Here is a 24309-nt window from a genome sequence, read left to right as displayed (position 1 = left end):
GAGGTTCTACGCAGAATCGGAGAGGAAAGGAATATGTGGAAAACATTGATAAGGAGAAGGGACAGGATGATAGAACATCTGCTAAGACATGAGGGAATGACTTCCATGGTATTACAGGGAGCTGTAGAGGGCAAAAACTGTAGAGGAAGACAGAGATTGGAATACGTCAAGCAAATAATTGAGGACGTAGGTTGCAAGTGCTACCCTGAGATCAAGAGGTTAGCACAGGAAAGGAATTCATGGCGGGCTGCATCAAACCAGTCAGTAGACTGATGACCAAAAAAAAAATCTCATCTTCAGTGGGCGCTGTTTCGCAACGGCAGCTACAATCATGGCACCTCTCACTCCCTCACCCCTAGTCAGCATATGGGCCACTTGTCTTGGAACCACTAGTCACCCATCTCCAGTTCCTCTCCCTGCTTCCCACTTCCCTCTTACTGTATGCACCCCACCTGACACTACCTCCATCAGAACCAGTCCGCCAGCTACAAAATAGCAATGGGACTGTCAGTATAGCTGGCACCCTGTAGTGGCATAGACCTGCGTGCGTGCTTGTGTGTGCGTGTGTGTGTGTGTGTGTGTGTGTGTGTGTGTGTGTGTGTGTGTGTGTGTGTCCTGAAGTATTTGCACGCTACAAGAACTTTCCACAATGAGTATATTAAAGATGTGTTCCCTACGAAAAATAGATGTGTAACAAGTAAAGAAAGGCAGAACAAATGGATTACATGGGCATTAGTTTTTGAGCAAAAGGCTTAAAGTACTACACAGAATCATTAGATATAAAACTAATTGCTTGCATTTAAAATGGTACTACATAAAAAAAAATCTACACTCAACAAATAAAATATGCACAGAAAATGGCTATTGAACAGGACATTATCAACGCGATACAAAGCATAATTCAGAAACAGAAAAGGCAACATGTATAAATAACAGCCTCATGAAATCAAATGGGTAATTCATTACAAAGAAACCCAGAAGCTACAGCCAAATCGTTTAATGACTAGTTCATAAATGTATTTATAAGTTTTCCAAAGGATATGTTAACGCCAACAAGAAGTGCTATAAACGTTTTACCAGAGAAAAGATGTTCATTATAAAATTCTATGTACCTGTGTCCAACAAGTGAGGAAGAAGCAATGAGAATCATAAATAAGTTGAAAAGCACTAAGACTCAAGACATCTATAGTATCTCAAATATGAATATTAAAGAGTGATTTAAACTTGTTGTTAAATGCATGACAAACATGAGTAACGAAGCCATCACAGATGTACTGTATCCAGAGTGTTAAAAAATTGCTTTGGTGCTACCTTTTTACAAAAGAGATGACTGCAGTACCTGAAAACTGCAGACCTCTTAGCACTAGACCAATTAGATCAAATATCTTAGAACACATTCTGTATAATATATTAATAAACTTGTTTGCATCACAGAAAATCCTAGGCAGGAGCCAACATAGATTCCAAAAAATTAAATCCACTACTTTAGCAACTCAGTAGCTTGTGGATTAGATGCAGATAACACGAGGCGAGGAAGAATCAGTAATTGGTGTGTTCTGTGATTATTAAAAATTGTTTTTTGGTTATGCACAAGATTCTTCTGGAAAAGCTAAAATTCTGTTTGGTAAGATATATTGCATTCAGTCTGATAAAATCATAGTTAACAAACAGATATCGAAAAGTAGAAATGCTGGATGAGGAAACTAATGAATACTATTTGACATGGGGAAGATACTAAACATGCGCCTCAGAAAAATGTCATAGCATCATGGCTGTTCTTGGTGTGTATTTATGATCATTGTGAAATCCATGCTATCTGCAGATGACACAAATATTTTAATTAATGGGATGGATCTAAAAAATGATTCACATGTAGCTGAAATTTTGTTACATAGGGTAGGTAACTGGTTCGGAAACAATAAACTCAAATAAAATAAACATCATTAGCTTTAAAAACAGTTGACCGAAAAACAGTGAGTGTAAATACCAAGAAGAACAAATTTTAGCAGCAGGCTTGTGTAATATTCCTGGTTCTACACCTAGAAAAAAAAAAAAAAAAAAAATAAAGTTGTTATATTAACTTAAGTATGTTGTTAAATTAACCTAATTATGTCATGTATTGGAAAATTCGACTCGTTCCACATCATTACAAAATATCGTATTCATGATCCATGGAACTAGTATTAATCTAATCTAATCTAATCTAATGGAATCCTTAAGGATGTTTTAGTTTGTGCACTTTGAATCCATAATGTTATAGCACTGTGGGGAAGCTCAGTAAAGGTACTCATCATACGGAAAAGGGCTGTATGCATAATGACCAGTGCGAAACATCGAACAGCACAGTCAGGGAAATACTGGAGAAAAATCCATTTTATTGCTTAAACAAATTTACTAGTTAATACAATGAATATCCAAAAATATGACACAGGCAAAACCAAGAAAATGGAAGTAACTATCACTCTCACTGAATTTTGATATACATATAAAAGGGAATTAGTTCTATACTGTACAGAACTGAAGACACTGTAAAATGTTGTGTCTGTATTATGCTGCAATCTGTACTATAAATGCACTAAACTGTAGAACACCCTATGTAATTGCCACTGTATAATCAAAATATCAATACCTATATGTAACATACAATATGTATCAGTTGAAATACATAAGATGGCTGGGAAAAAAATCAGTTTGTTTTAATAGTCTCCTTGTAAATTTAATTTATAGGCCGTTACTGTGTTGTAGTTTTTCTATTATTAAAGTTGTATATTTGTAAAAGAAAGAAAACTGGCGTTCTACGGATCGGAGTGTGGAATGTCAGATCCCTTAATCGGGCAGGTAGGTTAGAAAATTTAAAAAGGGAAATGGATAGGTTAAAGTTAGATATAGTGGGAATTAGTGAAGTTTGGTGGCAGCAGGAACAAGACTTCTGGTCAGGTGACTACAGGGTTATAAACACAAAGTCAAATAGGGGTCATGCAGGAGTAGGTTTAATAATGAATAGGAAAATAGGAATGCGGGTAAGCTACTACAAACAGCATAGTGAACGCATTATTGTGGCCAAGATAGATACGAAGCCCACACCTACTACAGTAGTACAAGTTTATATGCCAACTAGCTCTGCAGATGACGAAGAAATTGAAGAAATGTATGATGAAATAAAAGAAATTATTCAGATAGTGAAGGGAGACGAAAATTTAATAGTCATGGGTGACTGGAATTCGAGTGTAGGAAAAGGGAGAGAAGGAAACGTAGTAGGTGAATATGGATTGGGGCTAAGAAATGAAAGAGGAAGCCGCCTGATAGAATTTTGCACAGTTGTTGTTGTTGTGGTCTTCAGTCCTGAGACTGGTTTGATGCAGCTCTCCATGCTACTCTATCCTATGCAAGCTTTTTCATCTCCCAGTACCTACTGCAACCTACATCCTTCTGAATCTGCTTAGTGTATTCATCTCTTGGTCTCCCTCTACGATTTTTACCCTCCACGCTGCCCTCCAATACTAAATTGGTGATCCCTTGATGCCTCAGAACATGTCCTACCAACCGATCCCTTCTTCTGGTCAAGTTGTGCCACAAACTTCTCTTCTCCCCAATCCTATTCAGTACTTCCTCATTAGTTATGTGATCTACCCATCTAATCTTCAGCATTCTTCTGTAGCACCACATTTCAAAAGCTTCTATTCTCTTCTTGTCCAAGCTATTTATCGTCCATGTTTCACTTCCATACATGGCTACACTCCATACGAATACTTTCAGAAATGACTTCCTGACACTTAAATCTATACTCGATGTTAACAAATTTCTCTTCTTCAGAAACGCTTTCCTTGCCATTGCCAGCCTACATTTTATATCCTCGCTACTTCGACCATCATCAGTTATTTTGCTCCCCAAATAGCAAAACTCCTTTACTACTTTAAGTGCCTCATTTCCTAATCTAATTCCCTCAGCATCACCCGACTTAATTAGACTACATTCCATTATCCTTGTTTTGCTTTTGTTGATGTTCATCTTATATCCTCCTTTCAAGACACTGTCCATTCCATTCAACTGCTCTTCCAAGTCCTTTGCTGTCTCTGACAGAATTACAATGTCATCGGCGAACCTCAAAGTTTTTATTTCTTCTCCATGAATTTTAATACCTACTCCGAATTTTTCTTTTGTTTCCTTTACTGCTTGCTCAATATACAGATTGAACAACATCGGGGAGAGGCTACAACCCTGTCTCACTCCCTTCCCAACCACTGCTTCCCTTTCATGTCCCTCGACTCTTATAACTGCCATCTGGTTTCTGTATAAATTGTAAATAGCCTTTCACTCCCTGTATTTTACCCCTGCCACCTTTAGAATTTGAAAGAGAGTATTCCAGTCAACATTGTCAAAAGCTTTCTCTAAGTCTACAAATGCTAGAAACGTAGGTTTGCCTTTCCTTAATCTTTCTTCTAAGATAAGTCGTAAGGTCAGTATTGCCTCACGTTTTCCAGTGTTTCTACGGAATCCAAACTGATCTTCCCTGAGGTTGGCTTCTACTAGTTTTTCCATTCGTCTGTAAAGAATTCGTGTTATTATTTTGCAGCTGTGACTTATTAAGCTGATAGTTCGGTAATTTTCACATCTGTCAACACCTGCTTTCTTTGGGATTGGAATTATTATATTCTTCTTGAAGTCTGAGGGTATTATATTGTCTACTCCGGGGGCCTTGTTTCGACTCAGGTCTTTCAGTGCTCTGTCAAACTCTTCACGCAGTATCGTATCTCCCATTTCATCTTCATCTACAGGACAATATTATGGAAATGGAAGAGGATGTAGATGAAGATGAAATGGGAGATACGATACTGCGTGAAGAGTTTGACAGAGCACTGAAGGACCTGAGTCGAAGCAAGGCCCCCGGACTAGACAACATTCCATTGGAACTACTGACGGCCTTGGGAGAGCCAGTCCTGACAAAACTCTACCATCTGGTGAGCAAGATGTATGAAACAGGCGAAATACCCTCAGACTTCAAGAAGAATATAATAATTCCAATCCCAAAGAAAGCAGGTGTTGACAGATGTGAAAATTACCGAACAATCAGTTTAATAAGCCACAGCTGCAAAGTACTAACACGAATTCTTTACAGATGAATGGAAAAACTAGTAGAAGCTGACCTCGGGGAAGATCAGTTTGGATTCCATAGAAATACTGGAAAACGTGAGGCAATACTGACCTTACGACTTATCTTAGAAGAAAGATTAAGGAAAGGCAAACCTACGTTTCTAGCATTTGTAGACTTAGAGAAAGCTTTTGACAATGTTGACTGGAATACTCTCTTTCAAATTCTAAAGGTGGCAGGGGTAAAATACAGGGAGCAAAAGGCTATTTACAACTTGTACAGAAACCAGATGGCAGTTATAAGAGTTGAGGGACATGAAAGGGAAGCAGTGGTTGGGAAGGGAGTAAGACAGAATTGTAGCCTCTCCCCGATGTTATTCAATCTCTATATTGAGCAAGCAGTAAAGGAAACAAAAGAAAAATTTGGAGTAGGTATTAAAATCCATGGGGAAGAAATAAAAACTTTGAGGTTCGCCAATGACATTGTAATTCTGTCAGAGACAGCAAAGGACTTGGAAGAGCAGTTGAACGGAATGGATGGTGTCTTGAAGGGAGGATATAAGATGAACATCAACAAAAGCAAAACGAGGATAATGGAATGTAGTCGAGTTAAGTCGGGTGATGCTGAGGGTATTAGATTAGGAAATGAGACACTTAAAGTAGTAAAGGAGTTTTGCTATTTGGGGAGCAAAATAACTGATGATGGACGAAGTAGAGAGGATATAAAATGTAGACTGGCAATGGCAAGGAAAGCGTTTCTGAAGAACAGAAATATGTTAACATCGAGTGTAGATTTAAGTGTCAGGAAGTTATTTCTGAAAGTATTCGTATGGAGTGTAGCTATGTATGGAAGTGAAACATGGACGGTAAATAGTTTGGACAAGAAGAGAATAGAAGCTTTTGAAATGTGGTACTACAGAAGAATGCTGAAGATTAGATGGGTAGATCACATAACTAATGAGGAAGTATTGAATAGGATTGGGGAGAAGAGAAGTTTGTGGCACAACTTGACCAGAAGAAGGGATCGGTTGGTAGGACATGTTCTGAGGCATCAAGGGATCACCAATTTAGTATTGGAGGGCAGCGTGGAGGGTAAAAATCATAGGGGGAGACCAAGAGATGAATACACTAAGCAGATTCAGAAGGATGTAGGTTGCAGTAGGTACTGGGAGATGAAGAAGCTTGCACAGGATAGAGTAGCATGGAGAGCTGCATCAAACCAGTCTCAGGACTGAAGACCACAACAACAACAACAACAACATATTTGTAACTACTATATGGCTGCTAGTTTATTCTTAGGCCTACAACCGTTTTATTTTATTTCCAGTCTATGATGGCATACATGCCTAGGATGTAGGATATGTCACATATTTAGATTATTATCATGTACAGCTTTAAAAATATATTTCTGCAGCAGTAATTCCAGGAATGATGGCATGCAAGTGATCAACTATTATGTTGATTACAATTACAAGTTTTTACTGTATGGTAGGCGGTTCCTTACATTGTAATACAACTATTGATGTGTCAATAATACTTTCATATTTTTTGTAACAGTGAACATCTCATTACAATATTTAAGGTGATGAGGTATTCTGTTAATAATTTTTACGGGATACATGGTTCATCACATGCCTGTTTTAGTTACTATTTAAAAACAGGATGCCGAAAGTTTGAGCAATACAAACAGGGATGCCATATCATCATCATCATGGAGAGAATTCATGATCAGTTTTCCAAAGGGTTCAATCATTGGCCCATTGCTGCCTTTGTTCTATTTTAATGATGTACCGGTGTATTTGAATCGGAAGCACCCACTGGGAAAACAGTCCATGATGGTTTTAAACTTTCTTTTTAGTTGTTGTTACACAAAGAGACTCGTCCAGTTTTGTGCTGGAAAAAAACCCACCTGCTATGAGTGTTGGTTGTCAACAAAAAATAAACAAATGAACGAAGTAGTAAGTTTTAAGTTCTTGAGTGTGCTTAGTGATTAAAGCTATTGGATGACTCATGTAGTAGGCATGCTGCAACCTTTAGGTTGACTGCTTTTGTCATAAAAATAATTGTCAACTCTGAGGACATAAAAATCATTAAGTTAATATATTTTTCATATTTTCGTTTGCATTGAATTTTATTATGGGGTAACTCCTCACTCTTGCCAAAACACTCATCGTAGAAAAGAAGGTAATTAAAATGATATGTGGAGTTCACATGTGTACATCTTGCACGCTCCTGTTTAAATATTGGGAGTAAACCACATTCTCGCCATACATTTATTTGCTCATTAAATTTGTTGTCAACAATCAATTGGGTTTTGAGAGTAATAGAGAAATTGACCAATCGATTACTACCAAGAAGAGTTATCTGCGGTTCCTTCTACTGAACCTAACAAAATTGCTGGTACCTTATAATGTGTAAAGTGTTATACATAGGATATTTAGAATTTAAGGTCTTCAATTTATTTAAAAAGAACATCAGGATTTTTTATTACATATAAACTACAATAACTATCGGCTATTTTTCTGCATAATTGCCCCTTAGGTTAAGGTGCTTGTCGTATTAAACAAATTTACCAATGCACATGTAGAATTCAGCTGTCTCTGAGACAACTCATAGTCTTAATACCCTCCTTTAACATGTTGACTGCTGCACACATGTTGATGGATATTTCACCTCAAGGCCAGGTCAGGCACTTAGGGCTAGGGATGAGGCTCTGCTGTAGCTGGTGGTGGCTACATGAAGTGAGGCATAAGGCTTCGCTATGGCCGCCGGCAACCTTGTGGCAGTAAACAAGTTAACTCATCATCTTGAGACTGCTATGACCCTAGCAATTTCTTCATGTTGAGGGATAAAAATTGTTGGCTGCCAAATCGGGTGTTTGGAGGATGATAAAACAATTCCCAATTGAAATTGTTAAGCAACATTTGTATGCATGTGGCACTGGACTAGTGTTATAATGCACAAAAGTGATGCCAGAACTCACGCCTTTCATTCTGGATGACTCTTCTCAGTGTGTTTAGAGTTTCACAACAAATTTCAGAGTTTAATGTAGGTCCGTAAAATCAGCAGGGAGCACTCCCTTTCTGTCCCAAAAAAAGTTTTTGTGCAGAAAGTATTTGGCAACACTTTCAAGACTCGTGTGGCGATCTAGTGTGGCTCATGCCATTGACAGACTTTTTGTCTCCACATTAACATATGCAACTAATGTTCCATGTTTGTCACAGTGTTACCCAGGAATTCATCTCCTTCTGCACTGTATCACGTCAGAATCGTTACTGAGGCTCCCAATCTGTTCATTTTGTGGTCATAGTCCGGAAGCTTTGGGACCCATTGTGCACAAAATCTGTAATAACCAAGCTTATTATTAACATGTTTGTACAATGCTATCTGTGATATCCTGACTGATAAATCTGTAGGCCCTAACTGTGAACTGACGATTTTGTCTTATTCTGTCAGCGATCCACGCAACAAGTTCATTTGTCACAGCAGATGATCATAAGCTTGTTGTTCATCAAGGAAGTTCATCTGACATTCCCAAAACAAACAGCACCACAACTGGGTGCTATCATGTGAATGGCAGATGCTGCTGACTTCAGTCTTTAATGAAGGTCTATTATGTATACTGTCCGTTCGAGCGTATCACCGATATTTATGCCTAGGAATCAGGAAGCCCTGCTCTTGATACCTCTTCACCTTTATATTTTATAGGCTTATCATGGATTGTGCTTTGTGAAACTGGATAAACAGTAGTTTGTTGATGTATGGGGAGAGACCATTTGATTTAAATCAGTATAGAATGTCTCCAAAGTCCATCAAAATTGTTGTATCATGAACAAATAGAGTGAAGTAGTATGCATTGTGGTTCTTACAAATTGTAAGATCATTTACAAAGTTAAGGAAATGTAGGAAACTAAAATCAATATCAGTGGTCTCCTGCTGTCATCCTGTCCTAGTTAATCAGTTTCATGTTCAGTATGGATTTTTAAAGTTCGATTTATAAATGAGACTACAGTGTATTGAATTGCAATGCCGTTTTTTTGAGTCCAAAGTGACTTTTATTGAAGATGTCATGCTTACTGAGATGTTCCACAGCCTTTTTGTATACATAACCTTTACAAGCACTTTAGAAAGGCATAAGAGAAACACACACATCAGCTGTAGTTGGCCACTGAAACAAGTTCAATGACAAGTGAAAATTTGTGCCAGACCGGGTTTTGAACCTGGATTTTCTGCTTTACACGAGTGGTCACCTTAACACATTTCTTCAGCCCAAATTCTCAACCTGTTGCACACTACCTACATAGTGCCCATTGTCCATTATCCTCGTGGCTTGCAGCTGTACCTGATTACTGCAACAGTTTGGACGTAATGTGCATCCACACTGAAGATATCATTATTAGCTGTCAAGGTTAATATATATGTCTGAAAGCAATGAGGTTTATGAACAGTGGATGCTACGTAGGTAGTGCGTGACAGTTTGAGAATTTGGATTGAATGGGAAGTGTGCTTGGATAGCCAACGCGGTTAAGATGATCGATCATGTAAAGTGGGAAATGTGCTTCAGCCCCAATCCAACACAAATTTTAACTTGTCACCATTGAATTTATTTCAGTGCCCAATTGCGAGTGGTGTCTGGGTTCTCTTACACCGTGTATGTATATGGCCATTTACAACACATATAATAATAATACAGAAAGTACTTTTTAAGATATTTAAAGATATTTGGAGACCTCTGTTTTACCATCTTTCGTGAAAATTGGTTTAACAATTGCTAATTGATTCTGTCAAAAACATTTCGTTCTTTCAATGATTCTTTAAATATGTGAATAAGTATGTAGCTTATCAATTTATAATACTGTTTAGAACCAAGTTGGATATGTTGTCCACACCAGAGGAGTTTTTGCTTTTCATTCTTTTGATTAGGCTCTCTTAATTTATCTTGTGTGACTGGGATTATAAAAATCTGGTACATTTTGTTCCATCTAGTTTTTTGGGAAAGGTTCTTGTCACAGATGTGTTAAAACCAGTCTGACAAGCTGCTTTGATGAAATTGATACTGAAGATGTTAGCTACAGTTACCCCTTCATCTACAATTTGATTATTACTGTACTCTTCTATCATGTCTGGAGCTTCTGTGATTTTACCTGTCTTCCTTCTTCCCACATTCCAAACCTTTTATGCTCTATTATGTGACCTTTCGATTTCAGACTTTATGTATATACTCTTGGGTTTTCTCTAACTGTTTGGATTGTTGCAATGTTTTTTTATAGTGCAGGCTACCCTTAACATCATGGGATATTACGAGTGCAGCATAAAGCTAAAGCCAATGAAATTTCTTTAGTAGGTTCAACAAAGTCTTGGGGTGATAGGTACAAAGTCCTAGCTCAATATCTCCTTTGGTTTCATTTCTACAGCTCCTCAGTGTTAGTGTTCCCAAGTTTGCACCACCTACATGCATGCCAAAGTGCCAATTTAGGATAACTGTAACAGAAGGTGCACTTGGCTTACAAACCTCTGCTTTTGTGTACTGAAACAACTTCTTGTCCTGAATAAAAATATGTTACTGACTAGATTCTGAATATATCTGGTGACAGCTGTATTTTTTCACAAATGGCACAAAGTTCATCCATCTGTAATCAGCTGTAAATCACAATTTTATGGATGGATATGGCCAAGAATATGTAATAAAACATTTGTGCTTTTTGTGCAATAGCTTCTGCCCTTCTCTGTCAAAATTTATGCACCTCCAAATTGGATGAAAACATAGGAATGCAGGATTTACAGCCAACTGCCATTTCTGTTGACTCATAAAGTTTTCAAGACTGAACAGAAACTCTGTCTTGCTTGAATCTGTCCACAAAATTATGACGTACAACTGGTTAAAGATGAGGTCTCCAAGTCATACAATGAATTTTCTACCAGTTTTTAAGAAGTGCAGCTGTCTCATGATGTATTTAAAAATCTAATCAATAATACATTCTTATTCAGCACAAAAAGTTGTTTAAGTATACAGAAGCAGACTTTCGTAAGTTAAGAGTGCCTTTCATTACTGTCATCTAAACTTGGCACTTTAACATGTGTGTAGGTGGTGTAAACCTGGGAACCCTGTATATGAGAGTCTGTAGAAATGGAACCAACATAGATATTGAGCTGAAACTTTGTACACATCCATCCAAGACATTGTGGAATCTTCCCATAAATTAATTAGATACGGAAATGGCTGAGTAGGGGCACTGCTTCACTTAATGTGGAGTGACCCAGCTGTAAACATTGTGTTGTTCATTTTGGAAAGATTGCTTCAAACAGGGCAATAAATTCACTGTAGGTGAGGTTCAGTTTGATGCACACAACACTTTATCCAGCGAAAACAGAAAATTGCTCAGGCCTTAACAGCTTTTCATCCCTCATGTAACCAAATCAATAACACTCATCAGATAAGAGAAGAAACAAAAAGGTTATGGCCCTCCCCCATCTCACCCCTTAACCACTCACCGACCTCCCTGCCACATACAAACAGAGGGGGTGGGGAGGGGGAGGTGAGAGGGGGTGGGTTGTGTAGTAGTCTACCTTCATATACCTATTACAATGTTCCATGAAATAATAGTTGTATATCTTTTGAGACTTTGCTTTTATTTTGGAATTTTTACCATCATTACTACCTACATTTATGCTTTTTCAATATGTCTGTGGTTAGAACAGTTTCAGAAGAACTGTTATTGTAGGAACTGTAGTGCAAGTTTCAAAAATACATTCCAAGTGGAACTTGCTTGTCTAGGGTCTAGAGTACTGATTCCCAAGTTTTCGATTTTCAGACAACTGATACTCATGTTTTTTTCTTTTTCACTGTACTAAGAAATGATGAGTGAATGGGATTGTTGGTTCTGCTTATTTCCAAATTTTTGCAAAACTGTTTTATGTTAATACGCCCTTCCTTGTAATTTAGTCCATTGATAAATTCACTTTTTGTTCTAGATTGTTCAGTCTTTGACCAAAATCTTATTTAAAAGTCCTTTATCAAAATCTGCATGGGTTGTGTCATCATTAGTATACTGATTACCCAACTTAATGTAATGCTTCATCCTCTAGAAACTCCGTAACAAACTTGATTTTCATAATATCAGTGGATTTATTAACTTTGAAGTAAGTTAATAATTTGGGTAGCTGGTCATATTTTCACAGCACTTGTCATGGTATGCTAGTGACACACTGCAGAGAGAGGTAGCAGTGGTAGAATTTGAATGTTTAGGTTTAATAATATTCATATTTTATTCTTCTTCTTTGTTGTAAGTTGTAGGCTCATACTCCATCTTGAAACGCAACTTTTTTATACTGGTCTAGAGGATGCTCGGCTTTATTTTGTTAAATAATATGAACATTGGTGGACTTTCTGCTATTGAATAGAAATGTTTTTAGTCATTTCATTTCACAATACAAATTAACATCAGCCACCATCCTGACACAGCACACGTAACTTGTACTCCATCCTTGCACTTCAAACTCGTACTAAAAAATTGGCAACACAAAGATTTACCTTTAACAACATGCAGCAAAGAAATTATCATCATATGTAGCAAAGAAATTATCATCATATGTCAATCTATTTTGAAAAATCATCTTTGAAACATACATGTCAAAAATAAAGTACAAATAATTTTTTATGACTGCTTATCATTTTAAGAAGACCTTACTCATTATTATAATTACATTAAGTGTTTATATATGTTGACATTTATACATTTTCGAATAGCTATATGGTGATGGATTTCTGGGCTTCAACTCTTTAACTTTGGAATCAGTCATTTCATATGATTCAAGATCGGTTAGTACATTCACTTTGATATAACCTGTATAATTACATGCTGCATGCCATTATCGCTGAGCTGACAATGCGCCTCACAAAACTGAAACGCTGCGACATCAACCTGCACATGCCACTGGTTGTGATGTGACAGATGGCAGCCCAGCCTGCACTGACCCCATCTCCAGTTGCTGCCACTCATCCTGCCCTCAAAGTACTGTCTGATCTATCATGCACTGCCACCACTCCGTCCAGCCGTGCCGCAGCTCATCTGCCACCCTTCAACCCAAAGGACCTCAACCTATGGTTTTCTTCGGTGGATGCTACCTTTGCTGGCTGCAGGATCATTCAGGATGCCAAGTTGCCATGGTAATCAACTAGTTCAAGTTGACATAACAGAATGTAAGTCTGCGATCTTGTGGCCCCAGCAACCAGCCACTATGAGAAACTCTGATGCTGTCTCGTGACGCATCTCACATTTTCTGAAATGCAGAGCATCTGGGTTCTCTTTTCCCTCGGGCTGTGTTGGGACTGACAAGCCTCTCAATTCCTGCCCCACCACTGAAGTCTGATGGAGCCACATGTCTCTAACCATTTTCTTTATTACAGCTGGCTGACTTGCCTCCCGGCTCCAATACAGACAGTAGTGGCATCACACACTGACTTCTCCTTCACCGATGGGATGCATGAGATGCTGGCTTACCTACCCTTGAGCATTGCCACCATGTGCCAATCTCGCCCCCACAGGTGCAGCCAGCTGGTTGTCACCTTGCTAGTCACCCCCAACCCCTTCCGCGTGCTCACCCTCACCTCTTGACGTGCCACTAATGACATCACGGGCCCAGCTCCTCCCCAATGGCTTGCAGCACAGTGCTCAAGAGCTGGGAGTATATGACATGCCCGCCCACGTCAGCGCCGACACGGCAATGCTGCAAGTGACCGTGGCCCAACTCGGCTCTGACCACCACAGTTCGCACAGCCTCAGCTGCTGTGAGAATCATCACTGCAGCTCCAGCTGCGCTGCTAGTGCCCCTCATGACTGGGCGTGCTTCTGCTCTGCAACCCAAATGCCACTCTGCAACCTGAATGCAATGAACTGTAGAGAACCCTGCTCTTGGTACCATAATGTCAATGACCGCTGGGATTAGGTGCCTGGCTGCTACTTGGTCTACCAGCACCTGTTCATCCTTGACGCCCTTTCTGCCATGCCATTCCTAGTAGACACCAGCTCTGTGTTGTCTATTTCCTGCAGTGACTTGTATGAAATTTTTTTGCCATCTCACCCATTATCCTGATGGCAGCGAATAATTACACCATCACTAGACATGGCATTCATCATTGTGTCCTTGATCTTGGCCTGTAGTGGGACCTGCCGTCGACCTTCAGTGTTGCAGATGTCACTGACCCCATTATTGACGCAGACCTCATTAGACACTATCACCTGCTCCCCGACATTGCTGGCCAGCACCTCATTGACAGCCACTCTGGGAGATCAACACAGTGCACCACCCATTTTGCTATTCTCTTCAATGTGAAGCAGGTCCATACACCAACCTCCTGGTGCAATTCCCTGCTCTCACATGCCCTCATGTGCCTCGAGAGGTTTGCCATTCAACTGTACACAACATCGGTACCATCTGCGGATCACCCATCTTCTGCCGGGTGTGCCCTCTAGCATCACATAAACTGAAGATCATCAAGGTCAAGTTGGACGAGCTGCTCAGCGCTGGTGTCTCCACTGACCAGAAACTCCCAACATTTGCACTTACGAAAGACATTGATCAGTGCTCCCCACATAAATTCTGGCAACTGTTGCTCAGCTCAGAATTTACAACTGACATACGTGAAGTCATGGAATTGACAACTTCATCACCAACTACACCTGCACCATTTGCTTCATCACTGGGCTATGAGACATTTAATACCACCCAGGGTCACGAGCCAGGACTTGCCCGACTCTTCCAGGATGCTGCCCCTGACCACCACCTTCATGCTGTCCCTGACCTCCACCTTCAATGCACACTGGCTCCTGGCTTCAGCAGCATTATATGATACAGTGTATCCACGTGCTCACCATGCCTCTTTCTACTCGCTGCCTTTAGGAAGGCCATATTGCCAAATTTGACTAATTACACAACTTGGTGCACTCCGGTGTTTGCGCATCTGCTGTTCTGATAAAGCAGCACTTTGTGTGGCCAGGTATTCAGACACTCTGCAGGACATGGGCCCGCACATGCCAAGCATGTTAGCACGCCAAGATCAACCGCCACATGCGCATGTCACGACTTCCCCAGATGTCAGACATTGCTTTGTCCACCTTCATGTGGACATCATTGGCCCCCTACCTTCATCTGATAGCTGCTGCTACCTTCTTACCATGGTGGGCAAGTTCACCTGCTAGCCTGAGGCAACGCCGATACCCAATGTTATCACTGCTACGGTAGAAGCTGCTTTCGCCCCATGAGAGTTGCCTGTTTTGGGCTTCCCACACCACATCACTGCAGACCACGGGCACTGATTTATGTTTGTCAGGGTATACGACCTGGGACAACTGGGAGATCTGGGAAAAACCCAGGAATTTTTTCATCTGGGAGAAAACTGGTAAAAACCCGGGAATTTTTTAGAATTCTGAGAATTTTTCATTTTTTTTAGTTTTGACTTGAATTTTTGTAATTTTGACTGGTAAGAACTAATACTCTAATAAAGGATATTACTGTATCCTGCTACTGCAGAATAATATAGCAGCAATAAAACATGAACTATAGGAAAAAAAAAGAAAATAAAACTTAAGCAGCAAAGGAAATGTCCCATATACAACAACAAAACACAGTGCACATACAAGTGTCTGCCCACAGCGAATTGTGTCAAAGGCTTTAGGAAGACTATGCAATGCTTCATAACAACAAATTGCCTCCGGTGAGCGTGACGTCGCAACTGTTTACATTAGATTTGTTTGAGCAGTTGTGAGCAAGCTCATGCACATGCACAGCTGACTCGCATATGAGTAGTACTTTCTACCGCTTCTGGCTACAGTAGTGTGGCTGTCAGCTGGCATCAGCAGTAGCAACAAGCAGCCAGATGCCACCGGAAAAATTATACTGGCGCGCGCTATCTGCCAGATTCACGCACACGTGACAGGCCCGGATTTAGGGGTCAGGGGGAGGGGGGCAAACCGGGATATCTCTCCTGGGCAGAAATTTCAGGGGGCGCCAAATTCATATTCTTGAAGGGGAAAAACCTGATTTAACAAAGCACCCAGCATCCAATGCACTTCGGTCCATCAATTATTCATATGAATTTGAAACACATCACTGTTGGTTTTTGAACACATTCTAAGGTGATTTCTGAATGAATCCTAAGTTGATTTTTGAATGTGTGCATGGTGTACCTGTTGTCTCTGCCAGGGTAATCCCCATCATATCTAGAAATAAACTTTCCTGCAGACATAAGGGGACAGGGTACACAAGCTGAGCAGAATAAAGCCCAACAGGTGAATGCCGATCACTGTCTGTTAAAGTGGTTGGCTGGGTTTGCGAATGATCAGCATTGCTATAATTACTAGTAAATTTCCTTTTACGCAAGGTGAACTATGTGCAAGAATGTACGATGAATTTCTTAAATCACAGAATGTTTAAATCTCATTCGAAAATCAACTGTTTGAGTACGACCATTTAGAAGATTTTCGAGCCCAGACAATCAGTTATTTATGTTATTGTTAGAAAATGTACTGGCACATTTATGTGATGTATCTTAAAGTACACGCACAAAAAGATGACCATTATATGTCAAAGTGTAGCTTCTCTTGTAGCTTATTAATATTCGAGACCAATATTATATGCAAATGCTTTGCTTTCCTTGTAACAAGACTATTAATTTAAACCATTAACTTTTCCTATTTGTGTGTTCGTGTTATTTAACTGTGATATTGCTACTGACTGACAACATCACGTGTCCTATGTCTGAATATCCACTGTCATCGGCAAGGGAGACCACGTGACATGAGCTATGACTGGCTTACAAAAGTGCATCGCAATCTCGATTTCAATGCTTCAGAAAATAAAATGCGGTGTTTGGTGGAATTCGAATTTATACTTTTGTAGTATGAAAAGATGCAGTGTACATGTTGCTGCACATCAAAGATCTTTCCAAAAGCGCGCTTTTTTTTCCCTTTGAGTTTCGTTTGCTAAAGTGCCGGGAAATTCTATGGCAGTGTATAAAACAATAACCATTCAAAGAACTGATAAGTTTTACAGTTCTGAGGAAAAGTACACTGTCACTTAACACGAAGAAAAAGTATGGTAGAAAGTGTATTTTTAACTTGGAAATCCGGGAATTTTTTTTCCTTGTCCATGTTTACTCCCTGATTGCCCTTTTTTGTACACTGACAGATCTGAGTGGAGCTGACCTGCACCTGACACTGAGCTGCCACCCAGCTACCAACAGCATGGTGGAATGTCTGCATCGCACCTTGAAGGCCACCCTTGCAAGCCACAACAACAGGTGGACTGCTGTCCTGCTGCTGTTATATCACAGGCACCACGTAGCTCATGAGGCCAACCTTGAGATGTCAGCTGCCAATCTTTTTTATGACCAGCTGCTTGCCATCACAGGTGACTTCTTGGAGCTTGCCGACCTGTCTGTAGATGACGTCATTCCTGAGTTCATGACTGGCTTGCAGGACTGCATGGTTCGCTTTGTGACCCATGTCTCGCCCACGCCATGGCACAGGACTCTCATTCACAGTGATCTTGCGTCATGCACCCACATTATGCTGCACATAGGTGCTCACCAGCCTCCTCTCTGACTGCACTACTTTGTCCTCCACTGGGTGCTGAAATCGGACTCCCTAGACATCTGCATCTGCTGCACAGCACACTGACCAGCACTTCTGTTGATGGCTGAAGCCTGCCTATGTGCAGGCCAAACTCACACATGCAACTTGAGTACCATATACACCAACAAACTGCAGACACAAATGATGATGCCAACATCACTGATGACACTGTGCCAAGTACTCCCATCATTATGGCCCACGAGATGCCTGCCCACAACACTACAGTCGAAAGTGCTCTGGAAAATGCACCATGCTACATTGGTGCTCCACTTGATGCTCCGACTATCAGCAACACTCGTGCACAGGATGCTCCTGTCCCTGCTTCTCTACCTCTCCCAGTGATATCCCCTCCACAGCCATCAACTGCTGGGCATGCTCCTGATACTGCATTGCAGCCCCCAACGCTCCCAGTGCCATGCCCCCGACCTGACGCCACCCATCCTGATACTTGGAGGCTCCAGTGCCTCATGCTCGCAGTGCCTGGCACATGCACACTCAGCTGTAAAACAAGGGCACCCTGTCAACACCACTTCACAGCCACCCGGCAATACTGCTGCACCCTTGTCTTCGCAGTCCTGCACCAGCAGCCATGCCCTCCACTTGTGAAAATCTACACATGCAGCACTGAACAAAGCTCAGACCATACCATGGTGGAGGTAACTAAGTAAGCTACGGCACATGCTGTAATGTCAGCTGCCCTCACTTGTCTGCCTATTCGGGTAAGCATAGCTCGTGATGTGCCTCCCACTCCCTCTCCTCCCAAGCTGTCCCAGCTTGTCATGCACAGTGTCATCACTGAGCAGCACATACAGAGGCGGATGGCAGGAGCACGCTTCTATGCATCATGCTACTGAAGTAGCTATATATTATCCAACAAGAACATTACGAAAAAAAGAGGGTGGAATTACAGTTTAAACAGGATGAAGATTTTATAAGTATTGTATTCATTATTTTGAATCAAATCACATAGCACTTATCAACCAATAAAAGCATTTCCATAAAATTATAAAGATCAAAAGTCCGATAGTAAATAGCTTTTTGAAAGAGTAAATATTTTTCCCTTATATTCTTCAAATCAATAGGTATCTGATACTACACATACTACACACTTTCTAAAGCAGCATTTGATCTTCGTTGGGTTCAAGCTATCGCCATACCAAATTTCATCGAAAGTAGTTGAGTGGGTTGGTCGTGAAAACATAACAGAGAGAGTTACTTTCACATTTATTATATTAGTATGGATAAAATTTCTGATTCACGATATCCTTGTTTTCCATATCTATTATCTGATTTTGATGAAATAAATCGTATATGGTTCCCAAGCTATGCTCAAGTTAGTTGCGATAACCTGATGAAAATTCATCTAGTAGTTTTGGGGACGCATGTTCAGACAAGCAGATGCAGCAGTTTTACAGATTTGTTATTTGTATAGATATTTTTAGATAGTCCCAACATAAGGTTTTGGGTTTGTGTCATGAAGTCAAGAGCTTCTTGTGTAATTTTATCAAGAGTTGGGATGTCATGATGGCAATTAAGTGAAGTTGTATCACCAGCATAGCAGGTAACAAGCAGTGGTATGCAATGGGGCAGGTCATTGATAGTTGCGATGAAATAGAAGGGGCCAAGGACAGATTCCTGTGAAACACCCATACCAATTTCTAATTGAGAAAAACTGTCTTCTGTTGTTCAAGGAGGTAGAAATAACTACTAATGTAGATTTGTTTGCACCATAATACCTAATTTTGTTATAATATGTTAAAATGAATGCAGTTGAATGCTTTACTTAGATCACATAATACAAGCTAAACTATCTTCCTATTTTTGAAAGCTGTTAAAATTTGAACAACAATTCCCATAACAGTTGCAATGGTATTTCTGTCTGGCTGAAATCCATAGTGATTGTCACAAAGGAGGTCATGCTTTCAACTTTTGAGATTTTGGGTGAATCTGGAAAAACTCTGGACTCTTAACATTTATGTTTTACTTATAAAGTGAATGTTCTTCTAACAACATAATTAAAGATCCAGTAAGAGTCCATAATTTTGGAATTTTTGGAACCAGTTTTACAGTCCTCATCAGCCATACTTTTATCCCAATGAAACAAAGGCCCTTCAAGACAGCTGGGGTCCAAGCAGGTTTCTCTCAATTGTTTCTGTGGCCTTAATTTTGTCTCAGAGTTCTCTGATTGATGTGACAAACTAGCTGTTCAATTCTCCTGAATGAAGCAGAGTTTTACATGCCTGGCTGGAAGAACTATTTTGTCTAATAACGGCTGCCTTACACTTATTTGGAGCACTTTCTGTGTATCTTTCTCATGCTGCTCTTTTGGTTTATATGAGCTTAGCTTTGTAATACTTTCTATTTTTAAGGTACACATTATAAACCAAACATATCTGCTCAGCTTCTTGATTATCCACACTTTTATGTATTCGATAAAAGTATGAGCATGTTTTCTCTAATTATTGCCAGCTCTTTTGTAGACCAGTTAATTTTCTATTTTTACATTTAACTGATGAGCTATCTTTTATTAATGGGAAACATAAATACCATAGGTCTTTGTATTTTTTAAAAAAGTCATCAAAATCATTTTCAACTCCAGTTTAACTGTTTGAATCTCACGTACAGAATCCCAATTTGCATTCTTTAACTTGTCAATAAATGACATAGTGTTTTCCTGTCTCTGATCTCTTACCCATGTCGTATTAAATTCATTGGAATAAGTTGGTTGCATATAATAAAGCGTTGAAAGCAGTGGCACACAATCTGCAAAACTCCATTGACCAGGCTAGCTATGTACTCATGTCCGCATAAATTAACAATAATATTGTTGTGACATGTATCATTAAGAGTTGGACACACATTTGTGCAATGAAAGTTTAAGGTGGAGTCATGTTGCTTGGAATCTGCTGTTTCAATACTGAAATACCCACAGATAACAACCTTTGTTTTAAACTTAAAAATGTCTCCTGTGATATTCGAGGATTTATACTAGCCCTTGTCATTTTGCCTGTTTGATCTTGTTTCTCAAGGTTACCTATTCTTCTTCTGTTGCATTCCTTACTCTTGTTTCAGTTAGTCACTGCCTAATACTCTCTTTCAAATTCTCAAAAACATCTAGCAGTTTCCTTATTTTTGAAAATTTCCTCAGTTTTAATCTGCAGTTCATAACCAATAAATTGTAGTCAATGTCCACATCTGCCCCTATAAATGTTATGTATTATAAAAATATTAGCAATGATTAAATTGTCCTCATTACAAAATACTACCATGTGGCTTCCCCTTTCATTCCTCTTCCTCAGCCTATGTTCTCCTACTGTTGTTCCTTCTCGTCGGTTTCTTACTATCAAATTCCGGTAACATTTTAGTCTCCCTTAACTATCTGAAAATTCATAATTCCATCAGTCTCTTCATCTGCAGTGCTATTAGACATAAGAGCTTTGCGTCATCTTGGCAACTGCAATGTGTTCACTGTACTGTTGATAGTAGTTTACTCACATTCCTATCTCCATATTCATTGTTACTCCTGCATTACTCCCATATGATTTTATGTTGGTAACCCTGTAGTGACCTGAATAGAAGTCCTATTCTTCCTGTCACCACTCTTCATTAATTTCCTCTCCATACAGAATGAATCACCTAAAACATGCACCAATAATACTGCTGAAATTGAAAGTGCTATTGATGCGGAGTTTTCACAGGATGGATTGGTAGTCAGGGGCTTGTATTGTTAACCAATAAACATATTGTAGTAATACTTAGGAAGGGTATTTTTTTATTTTTTTGTACAAACATTTTTTTATGGAACAATGTCTAGCAACATTAACAAATTAAGAGGAGGGTGAATTAGAATGGCAGCAGTGTTCATTGCAGGATTCTAGTGCAAGTCATTTATGAGATACATGAACTTGTACTTGTACAAGTACTTGAACTTGTACAATACCTGTGGTAACACACCCTAAATAACAACAAAAGTGCATACACCAGTTATGTGGATTCTGAACAATAACAAGACAATTGACCATCACAGGCAGTGTTCAAAATGACCTCCAACAGCGGCAATACACACTTCCAGTCTGATAGGGAGTCTGCAGAGGAACATGGAAGATGGTCTGTTAGGAGGCTGCAATACTTGTGTTCATTCGGTCAGTAAAAAATTGGTCTATGAGCTGGTGGTTCACTATTCCACACCACATGTTTACACTCTGTGGACGCTGACGTTCCACCTGTCGAAGCCAATGGGGACTGTCAACAGATCAGTAGTGCATGTTTCAGTGGTTTACCTTGCCATGCTTGGTAAATGTGACTTCATCACTAAACAACATACACGATACATCTGGAGTATCCTGTCTTAATGTCCATGTACAGAAGTTAGCATTATTCTAATAATTGTTTCCATGCAGTTCTTGATGAAGAGAGATGTGATAGGGATGGAAACTACATCGATGTAACATGCGTAGGACACTTGCCTGACACATGCCACTGTCTCATGCAATTGCGCAGGAGCTAATGTGTGGGTCAACTACAAAAGCAGCAAGAACATTAATTCCCCCCTCTTCTGTCATCACTTTTTTCTTCTGTTATATGTCTATATGTTACCCTACCACTTTCATGTGACTTGTTTCAGGGTTGATAAATAATTGCTGAGATGGCTGACATCTATAGGGATATTTAGATTACACAGTAAGTGAATGAACGGCATTCTTCCTATAATCTCCATACACCAAGAGCATGTGGGCTTTTTGTGCATTGGTAAATCCCATTTTCAGCTCATGACCTACAACTTGGACTGTCACACACTGACTGACTAGCAGTTGCAATGCGCTCAAGCAACACACAAGCACAAAGTAAGCAAACATAACAACACCGTTTCTAGCAACTACGCAGGTTGCATGGCACCAGCAAGGGTTGGTGTGGAAACTTTTCAAAATATGGTATCTTATAAACATATCACACTAGAATCCTGCAACAAACACCATTGACATTCTAATTTACCCTGCTTTTAGCGTGTTAACATCAATAGACATTGTTCCATTTAAAAGTGCATGTTTGCACAAAAAATGCACTAAGTATTATTGCAATCTGTTTACTGCCTAACAATACAAGCCTCAAACTACCACTCCAGTCTCTGAGAACCACACATCAATAGCATTTTCCATTTCTGCAATGTACGTAGTACAAGTTTTAGGTGATGCACCCTATGTAACTTCAACCTATCTATTTCTTCTTTTTTTTCAGTTCCTTAACCTTCTTACCCAATATTTTCTAATGTGTAGAGTGCCAGTTTTGTTTCCCCTAATGACACCATTTTCCTGAGTAGTCCCTGCCTGGAGATCCAAATGGGAGATTAGTTCACGTCTAGAGTATTTTACCTAAGAGGATGCCTCCACCATTAAGGCATGAAATAGAACTGCATGTCTTCAGATATAAAGGCTGTCATTTGTCATTGCTTTCAGCCATTTGCAGTAGCAGCAAAGCAAGTCCATGTTGGTTGATGTTATAAGGCCAGATCAGTCAATCACCCAGACTCCTGCCTCTGCAACTACTGACAAAGTTGCTGCCCCTCTTCAGGAACCACATGTTTCCCTGGCCTCTTCACAGATCTCTCTCCAATGTTTTTCCACTCGATTCCACCAATGTTCGTGGTTCACGGGGTTGCAGTCAGAAGTAATTCCAGTAATTAATGAAGTAAGCAGATCTAGTGTTAGTTGTAATTTGTATATTTGATGGAAGTAATCTGCAATGGACATGCATACCAGTGTATAATTTGATTCCTTCCACATCCCTGAAGGCTCTCCTTCATGATGGAAATCATGGAACACATTGTATAAATAAATGAATATATAAAACATACCAGGATTTGGATCACATAGTGTCATTGTCTGAAGATCCCATCTTGAAGCATCTAGAAATATTCCATGCACGAGGACTCCATCACTTGGTCTTTTTAGTCCTTCATACATTTCTGGAACCTAGAACATAAAATACTCTTGTGAGAAATGTTGTCTTGCATACAGAAAATCTTAGCTTCTGTTTGTCTTGGATAAGTGTTTTCAATTCTTGGTGTTACCCCCATTTAATACCCATTTAATAATGACAAGCTGCTCTCTTCATAAATGATTACTTTTTGTGTGACTGTGGATAGTATTTTTTCTGACAACTTAATGGGCTACTTTACAATGCATAATTTTCTAACCACCAGCAGAAACAATGAAATACAGAAGAGGAAACATAGTATTGATATATGACTGAACTCAACACTGATATCTTCCTGTCTCTAACAAAAAATTATCACAAACATATTGATCAGATTGCATCATCACATACAGTTACCTAATGTCCAGTAAACAGACATTAACATTGTTGTTCCTAACATTGCTGGACTAGTTTCATTAGGGAACACTTGTTTCTGCTCTAGAAACAAATATTCTTAAATATGGGACTTCATAACATATGTATGTAAATGCACTGAGCAAACGTTCTTCAATAATCATATGGAACTGCAGTTGAACAATACACAAACTGATGTAATTAATAGTTGGTGCAGATGAATCACTCCAATGTCAGTTGCAACTCATATGACTACATTATA

The 24309-nt window shown here is 39.5% G+C and overlaps 1 protein-coding gene across 1 annotated transcript in view; it reads right to left on the bottom strand.

The window, feature by feature from the left end:
- Nucleotides 1–24309, bottom strand: part of LOC126482033 (dynein axonemal heavy chain 6-like) — a 1073010-nt gene that overhangs the window by 10898 nt on the left and 1037803 nt on the right. The window contains exon 125 of the mRNA XM_050106005.1: nt 23572–23689. Coding sequence (XP_049961962.1) covers nt 23572–23689 — 118 coding nt within the window. The remainder of the gene's footprint in view (nt 1–23571; nt 23690–24309) is intronic.

This window comes from Schistocerca serialis, chromosome 5 (genome assembly GCF_023864345.2).
Source record: "Schistocerca serialis cubense isolate TAMUIC-IGC-003099 chromosome 5, iqSchSeri2.2, whole genome shotgun sequence".
NCBI lineage: Eukaryota > Metazoa > Arthropoda > Insecta > Orthoptera > Acrididae > Schistocerca > Schistocerca serialis.
This window is presented reverse-complemented; position numbering and strand designations above follow the sequence as displayed.